At 41.2% G+C, this 14,438-nt stretch overlaps 1 protein-coding gene across 1 annotated transcript; it reads right to left on the reverse strand.

Annotated features, from left to right (window-relative positions):
- Positions 1–844: 844 nt before the first annotated feature.
- On the reverse strand, positions 845–12,997 carry LOC122926917 (low-density lipoprotein receptor-related protein 8-like). Its single transcript, XM_044278441.1, has 12 exons — positions 12,975–12,997; positions 11,443–11,657; positions 10,448–10,682; positions 7,539–7,653; positions 7,427–7,451; positions 7,181–7,359; positions 6,497–6,683; positions 5,929–6,147; positions 5,656–5,782; positions 5,041–5,242; positions 4,045–4,209; positions 845–1,018 (listed from the first exon to the last, which is right to left on the reverse strand). The coding sequence occupies exons 1-12, from the start codon at positions 12,995–12,997 to the stop codon at positions 845–847; spliced, it is 1,866 nt and encodes a 621-aa protein (XP_044134376.1).
- Positions 12,998–14,438: the final 1,441 nt, after the last annotated feature.

A 14,438-nucleotide genomic window follows, 5' to 3' on the forward strand; every position in this document is an offset into this window, starting at 1 on the left:
AAAGCATTTTGAAGACGATCCGTCTTCAAATGCTTTCAGTACACTTGCGTTTTTCCGGATCCGGCGTGTACCTCCGGCAAGTGGAGTACACGCCGGATCCGGACAACGCAAGTGTGAAAGAGGCCTTAGGAGTAATGCTTCCAGGGGAGAAAAAGCTGTGTATAAAATGGCATGTTTGTGGTCCGCTTTGTTTGGAATCAGACAAAAACTTTCACTGGAAATCTGAGAAATATGATCTAGCAGATGCCTCATGCACTACAATGGGATCCCTATTACAATGCTATGCAAAACAGCCAAATCGTGTGCAGCTGCATCAAGGTTAGGTTTCATTTATACTTTATTTGCAGTCACACCCAACAGCATATTTAGGTTGTGCCAGGGAGCCCACCCGAGCCCTCTTCATGGCCAGTGGCAATGGTACTTAATGATCTGAAGTTCCCTCCTGACTCCAACTGTATTGCCAGTCTAAAGCAACTGGAGTAGGAGGACCGAACATGGCAGCTAGCGCTGGCTACTATAGCAGGGACATTTTCACGAGGTATTTTGTGCTGCTGAAGTATTTAGCTCTGCGTCTCATACAGTATTGCTGGCCCCCTCTTATTTGTGTTGATCTCCTGTCAATTCGGACTGGACTACAAAATGGGACCACTTAGATTTTTTTTTTTTTCCCCCAGGGCCACTGGTTTTTCCAATCCACCCCTGAGCATTTTATGCGATTAGTGACACTTTCAATACTATACGGATTGGATCCCTGTCTTAGGCTGTAGATTATCATACCAATAAAGAGGACATATGTTTGCTTAACTTAGTTAGTATACCTGAATGACAGATGATGACAATGCAATTAAAGAAATGGCAAATCCTTAAGTAGAACGCAACTATGCAAGTCACTTAAAAGCACGAGTCCAGTGGGACACCAGCAGCTTGCATTTAATCCAGGACCAATCAGGCACATATGAGAACACTTCAGTTTTCGACAAGGATTGTCAGTTGTTGGTTGCAAAACTTTATGCATTACCTAAGAAAGAAAAAAAAAAAACACTAGTAGACATGTATGCATTACGGTATTTGGCTTTGAAATGATCACAGTAAAATATAAAAACAATTATGCTGATAATGCTTTACAGCAAATTGCACATAACTATCCATGTTATTTTTCTGTTTGAACACTGGTCATCTAATGCCTTCTGCATAAATCAGCAAGAGTTAGCAATGAATATTTGGACCAACATGAAAGCTTCTGTTGAACAGGTTTTCAGATTTTGTGTCAGAATAGACAGTTTTGTTTTAGTTCTACTAGTGTAGAAAATGAAATGCTACTATAATAAGATTGAAGTGGGGTGAATCCCACACTACATTCTAATCCATCTACAGTTGCAAAGCTAGTTCTGAGGATTGACTACTACAGACGAGCGAATAAATAGTCTCACAAGAGGTCTTCAGCTGAAGGGGCAGGTGAAGAAGCTCTGACCTACCGCAAGATTGACAGTCCAGAGATTTAGCCCAGCCCTGACAATACCCTGCCTGCTGCTCCCATTAGAGCAAGGGCACAGGCTCTGCTTCAGAGCAGTGGTGCTGGCCAAGAAATGGTCAGCGAAGGCTATATGTCAGGACCATTCAATTCTGTGGCAGGTGAAAGAGGGAGGTGCTCATGCCGCTCTACAGAGCACTAGTGAGACTCATTTGGAGTATTGTGCTCAGTACTGGAGACCTTATCTCCAGAAGGATAATTAATACTTTGGAGAGAGTTCAGAGAAGAGCTACTAAAGGTACATGGATTGCAGGATAAAACTTACCAGGAAAGATTAAAGGACCTTAACATGTGTAGCTTGGAAGAAAGACGAGACAGAGGGGATATGATAGAAACTTTTAAATACATAAAGGGAATCAACAAGGTAGAAGAGATAATATTTAAAAAAGCAAATTGCTACAAGAGGACATGTTTTAAATTAGAGGGGCAAAGGTTTAAAAGTAATATGAGGAAGTACTACTTTACTGAGAGAGTAGTGGGTGCATGGAATAGCCTTCCTGCAGAAGTGGTAGCTGCAAATACAGTGGAGGAGTTTAAGCATGCATGGGATAGGCATAAGGCCATCCTTCATATAAGATAGGGCCAGGGGCTATCCATTGTATTTAGTATATTGGGCAGACTAGATGGGCCAAATGGTTCTTATCTGCCGACACTTCTATGGATGCTTCTTCACTGAAAAAAGGTGAAGCCCTGCTGATGAGATATTGATTCACTTATCCAGTCTCTACCCTTTGTCAAATGCTACACAAATACAGGTAGAGTGATTCTCTCTGCAGCTAGGACTCCCAAACCACCCAGATGAGTTTTGGGCTGGCCCACTAGAGCACCAGAAGATCCTCTGGTGGGTCCATGCTCAAACTACAATAGACCCTAACCTCCAGCAGAAAAAACAACCCCAACTGGGGCGAATCACTTGCTACTAGACCCATTTCTAATGAATTAAACCTTCTTGACGATATATCCCATGTACAATGATAATTATGAAATTAAAAATTTGTGCATAGCCTTATCGTCGGTGTCGTAGTCTGATTCTTAGGCTTCTTTCATAGAAAAACAGACCCTAGGCAACAGAAAAAGGCTGCATGGTCCATCTACTCTGTCCTTATAATTCTCATTTATCTTAGGATAGACGTATTTATCCCAGGCAGGTATAAAATCACGTATTGGAGATTTTCCAAACACATCTGATTGCAGTTTCTCCTTAGTTTTTTATTACTACAATTTTATTCTCGTTTTACAATATTCTTCTATTGCATTCACTATACTGCTGCTCCTCCACATACTGTACTGCTGGTATCCAAGTCGAGGGAACCAGGTAGGTTTTGATTAAAGAACTATTTAAATGTTCTTAAAATGTATTCAGAGAGCTAATGCAGAAAGCGCAGAATTCCTGCTTTCATAACTGGAAAACAGTAAGTATCTGTCAATTCTCACCTTTTTTTTTTTACATATGGGAAAAGTGAAAAGTACACATTATGTATAGTTAGGTGAGCCCAAGAAACACCAGTCAAACCATGCAGACAGCTCTACCAGACAAGTTCTAAATCTACTTTGTGACCAACTTTACGCAGTTTGCCATAAGACAGACTTGCATCCCATTTCAGATTTATGGGTATACAAATATGTAATATACAAGTCAATTTCTCAAGATTGATACATAAAGCGCTAAAGGGGTTGTGCCAGTTCAGCAAGTGGCATTTATCATGTATAGAGAGTTAACACATGGCACTTCCTAATTTATTGCGATTGTCCATATTGCTTCCTTTGCTGCCTAGACTAATTTTTCCATCACATTATATACTGCTCGTTTCCATGATTATGACCACCATGCAATCCAGCAGCAGTGGCCATGGTTGCACACTATAGGAGAAACACCAGCCTCTCTGGTGGCCGGGACCGCACATAGGCTGGTGTTTATTTCTACGGCCACCGCTGCTGGATTGTAGAGTGGTTGTAACCATGGAAACAGTGTGTAATGTGATGGAAAAAAGAATATAGCCAGCAAATCACAGTACATTAGTAAGTGGCTTGTATTAACTTTATCTACATAATAAGTGTTATTGATACAACTGTTTTAACTTGAAAGTGTCCATGGAACTCCTTTAAAAGAGTTTTCTGAGTGTTTAATTTTGATGACCTACAGTACCCTCAGGATAGGTTATCAATATCTGGTCGGTGGGGTTCTGACTCCCAGCAACCCTGTTGATCAGGTGTATGAAGAGCGCCATGGCCTCTTCCTAGGTCTGGGTTATGTTCATAAGTCGCATGGCCTAGGCACACAAAAGTCCATTTAAGTGACTTGTCCCGAGCTGCAATTCCAAGCACAACCAGTGTGCAATAGACAGCACTGTACTCTAAGCTTGCGAAGATACCATGGTGCTCACAGGAGCACTTTAACTTCTTCAAACAGCTGATATTGATGCCATATCCTAAGGATGGGTCATCAATATTAAACACCCAGAAAATGCCTTTAACTACACAGTCATAGAAGGATGTTACACTTTGCAAAGTACCTTCAGTCCATATGGTTGTCCATGCCGCTTTATTAGAACAGAGAAGTTCTTACCAGTCTTCTTACTTATTTTTTGCACAGTCCTTGCCTTTATTTCAGACCAGTAAATCTCATCCTCAAACACTGTCAAGGCGAAGGGGCTTTGAATGTTTTTCATTTCAATCACCTGCATAAAAATTAAGAAAATCCTAAGGCTTTCCTATTAATTCTAAAGTAGACTGGCCATACAGATTAGAATTTTCAGTCTAAGGTGAGTTGACACAGTCGGCAGTCCCTAGACATCTTATTAACAGTATAGAGGCATTAGACATTATGGACTTTTGGCCCATCTGATACTTTGCTCCTTGAAGAGATGCACTTTTTGCTGGCAGACCTCTCCTGTACTGAAATATGTACACTCACTTGAGGCAAGCATGTTCTATGGGGGAAGGGGGGGGTGGGTTAAAAGAACAGTGGTTTAGATGACAAAAATATCAATGCATTTCCTTTAATATGTTTCAGCTTAGTGATACATATTCCATTTTCTCATTTGTTTTTATTTAATGAGTTTTTTGATAATTTTCTGTACATGATTATAGGGTGGAGCAGCAGCCATCTTGCCAGCCCTACTGTTAACAGTGTTGAGATACTGTACAGCAGCATTTACATTGATCTTAGTTCACAATAGGAAATGTTCATTTACTTCCATGGGAGAGAGTTTTCTGGGCATGCTCTATTACCTGTTACTGAACAGGGAGGGGGAGTAAGTAATGAGCTCTGACCATCACTTACTGTACATAGTGGATACTTATCTATACAGATGTCATCTCATTGAATTTCTCAGATATTGAGATGGCACTTGTAATGTGATTTCAGAACAAGTGCCAGCAGTGTTTTTAGGTTTAGTGGCTAGCGTGAAACTTGCTAGATTTATTTACTCTTAAAAATTTAATTTTGACATGAAATATAGAATTATTTAATAGAATTGCAAAAGGTTTTTTTTTTTTACAGTAACTACCTTAATATCAGTCCCATCCAAACTGGCTGAACCAATGGAGTGAAATTTGTCATCAGACCAATAAATTCTCAAACTCAGCAGATCAAGTGCTAATCCGGTTGGCCAACCAAGTTGTTCTGCAATTAGAACCAGTCTATGACTGCCATCCATTCCAGCACGCTCTATTTGGGGCTGCACGCCAATTTCACACCAGTACATAAGTCTGCAATTCCAAAAAGTAGTAAAACATATGTTAGGCAATCCCTACCAGGTTAACTATTGTAATCTATTTAGTGAGCATTAAGAATGTTCTTGCAGTTAGGACTAGAAATACAGAAGATTTACTGACAATTCGCTAAACACTTTATAACTGACCATAAACACTGTGTAATCTGATTATACAGTTTACCACATTAAATCTATAGCTCAACATAGCTAAACATTTGTGGAGAAACCAGAGTTGTAGCCAAGCTATACTTAATTAACCTGGAGCAATAGAAAATTGGCCAAGACAACTACTCCAAGATGTTTTGTAAATAGAAAAGGCATTTCCTTGAAAGAAAGATTTGAGGTTTTAATTTAGTTTATAGCAGGTTCACCAATTTCCCCCCAAGCTGCTAAGTACTTATAGCTCACCCACTAAGTGGCTGTAAAACCAAAGAACGTGGTTGATCCAGATCTTCATCCAGTATGACTGTGTATTCAGGAAAGCCTTTCCAAGAAGCATTTAGAGCTGTTGCAATGATCTGACCAGCTATTCCATCTGTCCAGTATAGGTTGCCCAACCCAGTCAACAGCTATGCAATCAGACTTAATTCCTGAATAACAGAACAATGTAACATCTTAACAGCAGCCCCTGAAAGTATTATGCAAGCCTGGTAGTACAAAACATGTAAAACAAGCCCTTACCTTTAACTAGAGTTCCTTTTGTTTTTGTGCCCATAGTTATCCACTTAATGCTCTCTGAATTAAGGTCCATCCAATAAACTTTCTGTTCCATTATGTCATAATCCACAGAAAAGATCATTGAGTTTTTATCTGTGGACATAAGGATCTCCTCTTCCATTGAACGCAACTTGTATAACAGAAGATCAAATTTAACTGCTACCAGTAAAACTGGTTCTATACCTAAAATATGAATGAAAAAGATTAAATTCTGATTTACCCAGGATGAATGACTGATGGCCCTTTTCTTGACATACAGCCCAAGCTACTGTGCCCAAATACTAAATTTAAATAGAGCACTGCATTATAGAATATTAAGCCATGTAGACCAAGTGGTTTCTGGCTATTCAAGAACATGTGGGGGGAAACACTGCCAACTGTAACAAGCACAAACTTGCATCCAGATTTGGGAGTGTGGAACAGGCTTACATCCCTATACAACCCAGGGAGATCCTTGTTTATTTCAGTAAACTTGACAAGTGCTGAATCGGATTCTCTTATTCAAACAACCCACTTAAGGAAAGATTTTTACCTGCAACTCTACATTGGTGACCGTCTGACTGCAGAACATAACCTGGATAACAAGTGCAGTTGAATGTGCCATTGAGGTTGATGCAAGACTGGCTGCATGGTGATGGATCAAGTTCTTTGCACTCATTTATGTCAATGCATATACTACTGTTGACACTCAACTTAAAGCCGTTATCACATATACACTTCTGAAAACATAAAACAAAAAAGTTAATTCTGTAATTAAAAAAATACAGTACATCTAGCACTGCACAAAAACTGGACAAACTTTAAATGTAATTCATGGTTAGTTTAACATACCAATAAAATATTCAAATAAATCTAAATTCTGGTCTCAAGTGCTTGGCTTTGTCTCTCCTGCCCTGGTTGACTTCTGACTGCACTGCAAGGTAATTTCTGTAAAAGTGGATGTTTTTGGACAGCATAGATGAGGAGTACGATACCAAGTTGCATATCAGATACAATATTGTCTCCATTTCCCTTTGTTTGAAAGACAGGTGCAATTAGCAGACATCAAATAATGTCAAGAACATACATAACCAATTTACCGAAAGCTTTTTTTACATAGGCATAAACTGTCCACACAGGCAGGGGGGAAAAAAAAACGTTGGCTTCATTATAAAACGGACAACTTGAAAGTAGTTTAAATTATGTCCAATGCTGCTCACTGGGCATATGCACTTACTGGACCAAGTGGAGATCTATAGCAGGCAAGGGAGCAGTCTTCTTCACATGGCACTTGACATTTTCCGCCTTCATCTGAACCATCTGAGCAGTCATGTTTTCCATTACAAACTACATCAGTAGGAATGCATTCAAAGTTGGCACACTGGTACATGCGATCGTTACACTTTTTGGGTTTACCTGAAGAATTTCAGAAAGGCAGTCTTTAATGTTAAAGCTGGATCTCTATGAAGCAAGGAGTGAATACATCTTTTGATTAAATCCCCCAAGTTCTAAAATTGATAAAAAAACTTTAAAATAAACTATGACACTTGGATTTCCATGTCTAGGCTGCGGCATACAGCCAAAACCCCACTCACCTGTTGCTTGAAAGACATCCGCTTTACCTGCAAAATGGATGGGGTTTTAGCTATGTGGCAGCCGGTACACAAGCCCAGTTTCAGAAGATCATGTTCACTGCATGAAACGCATTCCCTATGGAAGCACGAATTTCTGTAGTGAACTCTACTCTTGTTACCAGACTTCACGGCATTATGATGATTTAAAATGATTTATATCTGTTCAACTTCAACTGTAATGATTTGTACCAACAGCATATGAGAGTACACATTATAGGTAGTGTCGGGCAGGGACACCACAGCATTATAAATTATAATATTGTGCCTTCCAGTCAAAGGAGCACAGTTCACTACGGAATTGTCACGGCTGAGGATGGGGGAAATCCTCAGCCGTGCGATGCCAGGTGATGTTAAGGCTGCTCGGCCAGGACAACAGGATAGGGAGCAGGTCACCTCCTACAGCGTCCCTAACCTGAACCTAACTCCTATCTGCATGGGCCGACCTTAACGGTAACAGGACCCATGCGCAGGAACCTAGGAGCCCTGACTTGCCCTCCGTCCGGTCCCTCGCTAGGAGTCAGGGTAAGACAACCTATTCCTCCTAGGCACGGAGGAGCAGGAGTCTCAATGGCCAAGCTGGGGAAAAGGGGAACACATACAGCCTTACGGGTATGGCAGGCGAACTAGTAGTTCCACCAACCTGTCACAGCCTTGCTGACTGGATCCCCGCGCAAACAGGAATCCAGAACCGTAAGCTGCACAAAATCACAAGGAAGGTCCGAACAGAACATCACATACAAACATCACACACAAGAAGACAAACAATGACAATAATGGTTATGACCACAGGGGTGGCTCTCACTGGCAGGTGGAAAACACAGGAGGCTGCTCCAGCAAAGCATGGCTGAAGCAACCTCCAGACCTGAAAAACAGTGAGACTTTATAGGCCAAGAAGCCCACCCCACAGTCGGACACCCCAGTGAGAGACACACACACACACTGGGGAGGGAATTAACCCTTCCACCACCAGGGAAGGGAAGACAGCAACTTAAAGGGGAATACAGGCAAATAAACCCCGTGCACACCAGACATGGGAAGTGCACACCAAACACACAAGTTTCCAGATGCAACCGCACGACACACAGCAAGCAGCCACGAAACAACTCAGGCTGCAATGCTGCCACATAAAAACTGTTGCCAGCGGCAACCACAGGTGAGGCAAAAACCAAGGCCCTCACCTGTGATTGACAACGAAACCAAAACTGCGGTGCAGGAGTCACGGTCATAGGCGTGGCCGTGACAGGAATCCATACTCACAAGCAGCACGTTTCAAGCAGTGAATGTGTTAGTCTAAAACTGATGCGAGCGTAGGTTCACACAGTGTTTTCTGGCGAAGGCATTTGAGGCAGAATTTCCTGCAGGTTTTCAGCCAAAGTTAAGTGAATTAAAACGAAAATACAAAAAAAGGAAAGAGTTGCATTTCTCCTTCCTGCTGAACCCACTTCCAGACTAAACTAAAAAAAACTCAAAGGAAAATCTGCCTCAAAAACCTCCTCAAACACTGAACCTACCTTAAATCTAAAAAAGCAGTCCCAAAAGGCCTTAGGTTTAGGACCCTATTGAGTTAACCTAAAATGAAAAAAAAGATAGAGGCAGCAAAGGTCATGAAAAAGGCATGTTCCAAAGAGTGGAGATATAGTGCATCAGGTTATTGTCTAACACAGAACCTGATTGCTCTGGAACAAATCAGCCTGGGTAGAGTATGGGAGGCCTAAAGAGCTGGTCTCCATTAGCGGATAATATTTCACCAAGATGCTGCATAATTTCCTGTGAGCAATTAGTTATCCCGCTGGTTGAATATGGGGAGGTGCGCAGGAGAGGATCAAAACTATAAAATGTATTGCATCAGGTTTTGTGTTAATACACATATGATAATGCATAGAAAAACAAAAAAAGAAACTAAAAGTGAAAATAAAAATAAAGTTACATCCATATTCATCACTGCCATCTCTACAGTCCTTTTTCCATCACATTTCCAGAAAGATGGGATACATTGATCTTCACTAGCACAAGCCCATTGTGCCGTTTCACAAGACACCTTCTCCAGGTTACAGTCCTACAGGGTGGAGGAGAGCAATACAATATATTTTATGCTTTGTTTTAAAAAAAGATAGAAGAAAACTGATCATTCCATCAAAATGTCCTGCATGACCTTTACTGTCAGAACCTAATTGCTCACAGACTAGACCTATAAAAGCAACTGATCCAATATCCTAGGAATAAAATAAACTAATAGATGCAAGATAACCAATTACCAACCAAAATTAGCCATTTTGGTCCTTAAGTGTTTTCCAGCAATGAGTTATCCCTCTATCCTCCGGATCCGCACAAGTCCACTAGCTGAGATCCCCAATGAATGAGCATCTTACGTCCACTGAAGCGGCAGTGTATATAGCAGCATACAGCACTGACCCCCAGAAGTCCCATGGAGATTAATGGCAGTGGCAGCACACATGCATGACCGCTGCTTCATTCATACAGGAGGACTCTGATAGAGAGACGACTCTGGTTGGACACCACTGACCGCACTCGAGAAATCTATGTATTTGGTGGCTTAAACCTCTAGTGCAGTGTTCCTCATAGTCAGTCCCTAGGACCCACTTGCTGGCCATGATTTGAAATTATACCACTTTTTTTTTTTGCAGAGTCGCAGAACCGGCATTCAGATGCAGACAGCATGCGGTCTGCTTTCCACATCTTTTGAGGTCCCATTAATATGAAAACGGTCCTGTGCATGAGCCCTTACTGTGTGGATTTGCAAGACACTGGGCCAATTCAAGAGTTTGCTATGAGACCTAATTTTATAAAACTTTATGCCAGGTAAAGCCCACCACAACACCAATTGAATAGTTTGAATGCTGCAACCTTACTTTTCATCACTTCCATCCTTACAGTCTTTGGCATCATCACACTTCCATTCTTTCAAGATACATTCACCACTTTGACACCTAAAATCCCCATTCTGGCAGTGCACAGGTTTAGAGATTGTGCAGTTTACTTCATCTGAGTGATCTTCACAATCATTGTCTCCATCACAGTGCATGCTATATGGCACGCACTGTCCATTTGTACATTGGAATTTGCCACTGCTACACGTTTTAGGACCTGTAAGTAAAGAGTTTGTGTAATTGTAGGGCAATGATATCTAACCTGTGGCTTTCCACAACTCCCATCAATAGCTGTACGCAGTCAGAGGATGATGGGTATTGTGTTGCAGATTTAAAACAAATACTGCCTTTTAAAATCACCAATTTTTAAGGTCAAACATTCTGTTCCAATTGATATATATTTTTGTACTCCTAGGCTTGCTTTGTAATACAGACCTCATAGGGGTAACTTTACTAAAGACTAACATTTCATATTCTAGCTACAATTCACATCAACTTTATGCCATAAATTATGATAGCGTCAGGCCAAGGAAGCCTACCCCTTCTACTATGCCCCATTTACTTTTTGAAACCGCCATGCAAATGTGTGCAAGTATAAGAACAGATTTTATTTTCCCCTTTTTTCACATATTGCTGGCTATAATAAAAAAAATTACCTAAATAAAAAAAAAAAAAAAAAAAGAAACTGATAAATCGCACGGAAAAAAGTTTTTGGTCAGTGTATGTTGGCATGCAGTTGCCTCAACTGGATTGAAAGTCCTAGTCAACTATGGTTTTTTCACATTACATTTTATATATTTTTTTTTTATGTCCCCTTTCCATAAAAGTCGTTTTGATATACAGGATGTCCGAGTTATGGTCACTGGAGGAGTGGGGCTAGAAGCTACAGTTCTGTGTGCAGTGGATTTGTATACCTTTTTATTTTATAATTTAAAAAATTTTATTTCACTTTTGCCTTCATTTAAACACCAACTTACCACAGCCTTGCTCATCTGTCTCATCAAAGCAGTCTAGTTTTCCATCACATACAGAGCTCTGAGGGACACAACGAGTGTTCCTATCACAACGCATGGCACAGCTTTCTGAAGGGTTCCAGCAATTTTGCTCATCAGATCCATCAGGGCACTGGTGCACACCATCACAGCGATACCGATCCTTAATACATTTTGTACCAGTTACACATTGAATAATCCTTGGAGAAAAGCCAAAAAGTTATTATATATTGTATTAAAAGCCTATTATTCAGCTGTGTACAGGTTACCGGCCTCTGCACACGACTATGTATTTTGTGGAACGGAACAGCTGGCCCCTAATAGACATGTTCTATTTTTTTTGCGGAAAGGAAACTAAATGCACACGGAGTAACTTTCGTTTTTTGCGGACCCATTAAAATGAATTGTCCCGCATACGGTGTGAAAAAAATAAAAATGAAGTTTTAAGTTAGTGTGCAAGAGGCCTAAGTCTAAGGTTTAATCTATTAGTGCGATAGAGTGTGCAGAATTGAGATAGACAGATTTCTAGAAAGATTTTACACAAGATAGTAGCACCTGATAATAGGTGCCAGCCTAAGGGAACTTTGCTCAAGAACCCAAGTAGAAAACCAAAAAAGGCAGCACCCTCTAGGAACAGTTGCAATATTATTTTAGTAATGATCTGCAGAGTTAAAGATGACACATTCCCTTTGTATTTTAAGCAAAATCAATTTGTCTTACATTTAAAAAAAGGGGGGGGGGGGGGGACAAAAAGCCTGAAGCAAATGTTTGGGTACCCTGCATGGTTAGTACCTAGTAGCACCTCTGTTGGCAGGTATCACAGCTTATAAATGCTTTTTTTTGGGCCAACCAAGAGTCTTTCAATTCTTCCTTGCAAAAATCTTCCAGTTCTGAGAGATTCCTGGGCTGTCTCACACACACTGCTCATTTTAGGTCTATTCACAGACTTGTTAAATCAGGGGCCCTTGAGGGCCTTTTGAGGTACTGTGGAGTGTTTAGGATCATTATCCATTTATAGAAGCCATCCTCTTTCAACTGCATTTTTTTATTTTACAGTTAACACGTTTTATGGCTTTCAAAAATTTGCTGGAATTTCATTGAATTCATTCTTCCCTCTATTCATCAAATCTTCCCTGTGGCAGTGGCCACAAGAAGCATGATTGATCCACCCCAATGCTTAATGGTTGGAGAGGTGTTATTTTCACAAAATGCTGTGCCCCTTTTTGCTCCAAATATACCTTTGCCAAAGAGTTTTGTCGGTCCTCAGGACTTAATTTTCTAAATGAATCAGGATTCTTTAGATGTTGGCAAACTTCTTACAATTTTGTGGTGAAAACGTGCAGACAGCAGCCAGAGGTCCCATAAGAAGTTATGAGCGTTTTTGCTGTGACGCCAGTTGCATTTCAGCAACGAGGTATATAGATTGTGAAAGCCAGGTGTAGGAATGCCGGAGTGGTGTAAGGGTAGCCTAAAATGTCCCTTTAGCTGTGGCTGTGCACGTGCCACGGTGCTCCTACCTGGATATCATGGAAATGCACATTTTGCAGGCCCAGGCAATAAATACACATGTGACATAGAATCAACTATAGAAGATAGTAGAGGGGTGTAAAAATGTGGTAATGCAGGATAGGTTTTTCTTATGATGACTCCTTCCATGAAGGCCATATTTGTGCAGGTGTTGCTGAAGCATTAGAACAATGTACCACAACTCCAGAGTCTGCTAAATCTACTGAAGGCCTTTTGCCTTTCTAGGAATTTTACGAGCAGCTGTCTTTTTTGCTTGGTCTTCCAGACCTTCTCTTGACCTCCAGTGTTCCTGTTAACTGCAATATCTTAATTACATTTCCAACTAGGGAAATAGAAAACTGAAAATGTTTTGCCATCAGCTTATAGCCCTTTTCTGCTTTGTGGCCTCAAATATTTTCAGTGTTAAGCAGCTGCTTAGTAGAACCTATGGCTGGTGTTTTTTGGGACTGGACAAGGTTAGGGAAGTATAGGCATTTATAAAGCTTTAAAAGTTGCATCCACCTGGCCTTTCCAACAAGAATTGTGAACAAGCTTTAAGCCCAACAGGAATTTTAAGGTCTGAGACCTCAGTCAAAGTTATCTGAGAGCTAAAATTTCCATGGGTTTCCCATAGTTTGGCAAGGTACTCCTTTCCTTTTTCACTCAAGCTGTACAAAACCAAAATACACTGATATTGCCTAAAATATTGAAAAGTGTGTTTCATGTTAAACTTTATGCCTTTGTAGAAGTTCATTTCATCTTCAACTTAAAAAGGGGTTTCCCCATCACATACAATAGGGGCATATTGCTAGGATATGCCCCTGTTGTCGAATAGGTGCCACCTCTAGGACTAGCACCTAAAAACAGAACAGAGCGGGGAACTGAATGGAGGGCGCATGGCGCATGTGCCTTCCATTAATTTCAATGGGGCCATCAAAAATATTTCAGTCTGCCCCATAGAAATGAATGCGAGCAAGGGCCGTGCGTGCCATTCTCTTGTATGGGAGCAGAGCTTGGTGGTGGCCGTACCCCGGGAAGTCCAGGGTCCTTCAGCCAACACTCCTTGTAGATATGGGTCCCAGACATGGGAACCACACTGATCAGACAATGGGGGGGGGGGCATATTGCTAGGAATATGCCCCCCCCCCCCATTGTCTGATCAGTGTGGTTCCCATGTCTGGGACCCATATCTACAAGGAGTGGTGGCTGAAGGACCCTGGACTTCCCGGGGTACGGCCACCACCAAGCTCTGCTCCCATACAAGAGAATGGGCACGCACGGCCCTTGCTCGCATTCATTTCTATGGGGCAGACTGAAATATTTTTGATGGCCCCATTGAAATTAATGGAAGGCACATGCGCCATGCGCCCTCCATTCAGTTCCCCGCTCTGTTCTTGTTTTTAGGTGCTAGTCCTAGAGGTGGCACCTATTCGACAACAGGGGCATATCCTAGCAATATGCCCCTATTGTATGTG

The sequence above is a fragment of the Bufo gargarizans genome, chromosome 1 (assembly GCF_014858855.1).
Source record: "Bufo gargarizans isolate SCDJY-AF-19 chromosome 1, ASM1485885v1, whole genome shotgun sequence".
In the NCBI taxonomy this organism is placed as follows: domain Eukaryota; kingdom Metazoa; phylum Chordata; class Amphibia; order Anura; family Bufonidae; genus Bufo; species Bufo gargarizans.

What these genes read in the sequence shown, in the direction of transcription:
- LOC122926917 (XM_044278441.1), bottom strand. Translation starts at nt 12,997, where the DNA reads ATGTGCATTTCCATGATATCCAG. An exon ending in TGCATTTCCATGATATCCAG is followed by an intron (nt 11,658 to 12,974) that starts GTAGGAGCACCG and finishes CTTTTCTCCAAG; the next exon opens with GATTATTCAATGTGTAACTG. An exon ending in GTTTTACAGCCACTTAGTGG is followed by an intron (nt 5,243 to 5,655) that starts GTGAGCTATAAG and finishes TTGGAATTGCAG; the next exon opens with ACTTATGTACTGGTGTGAAA.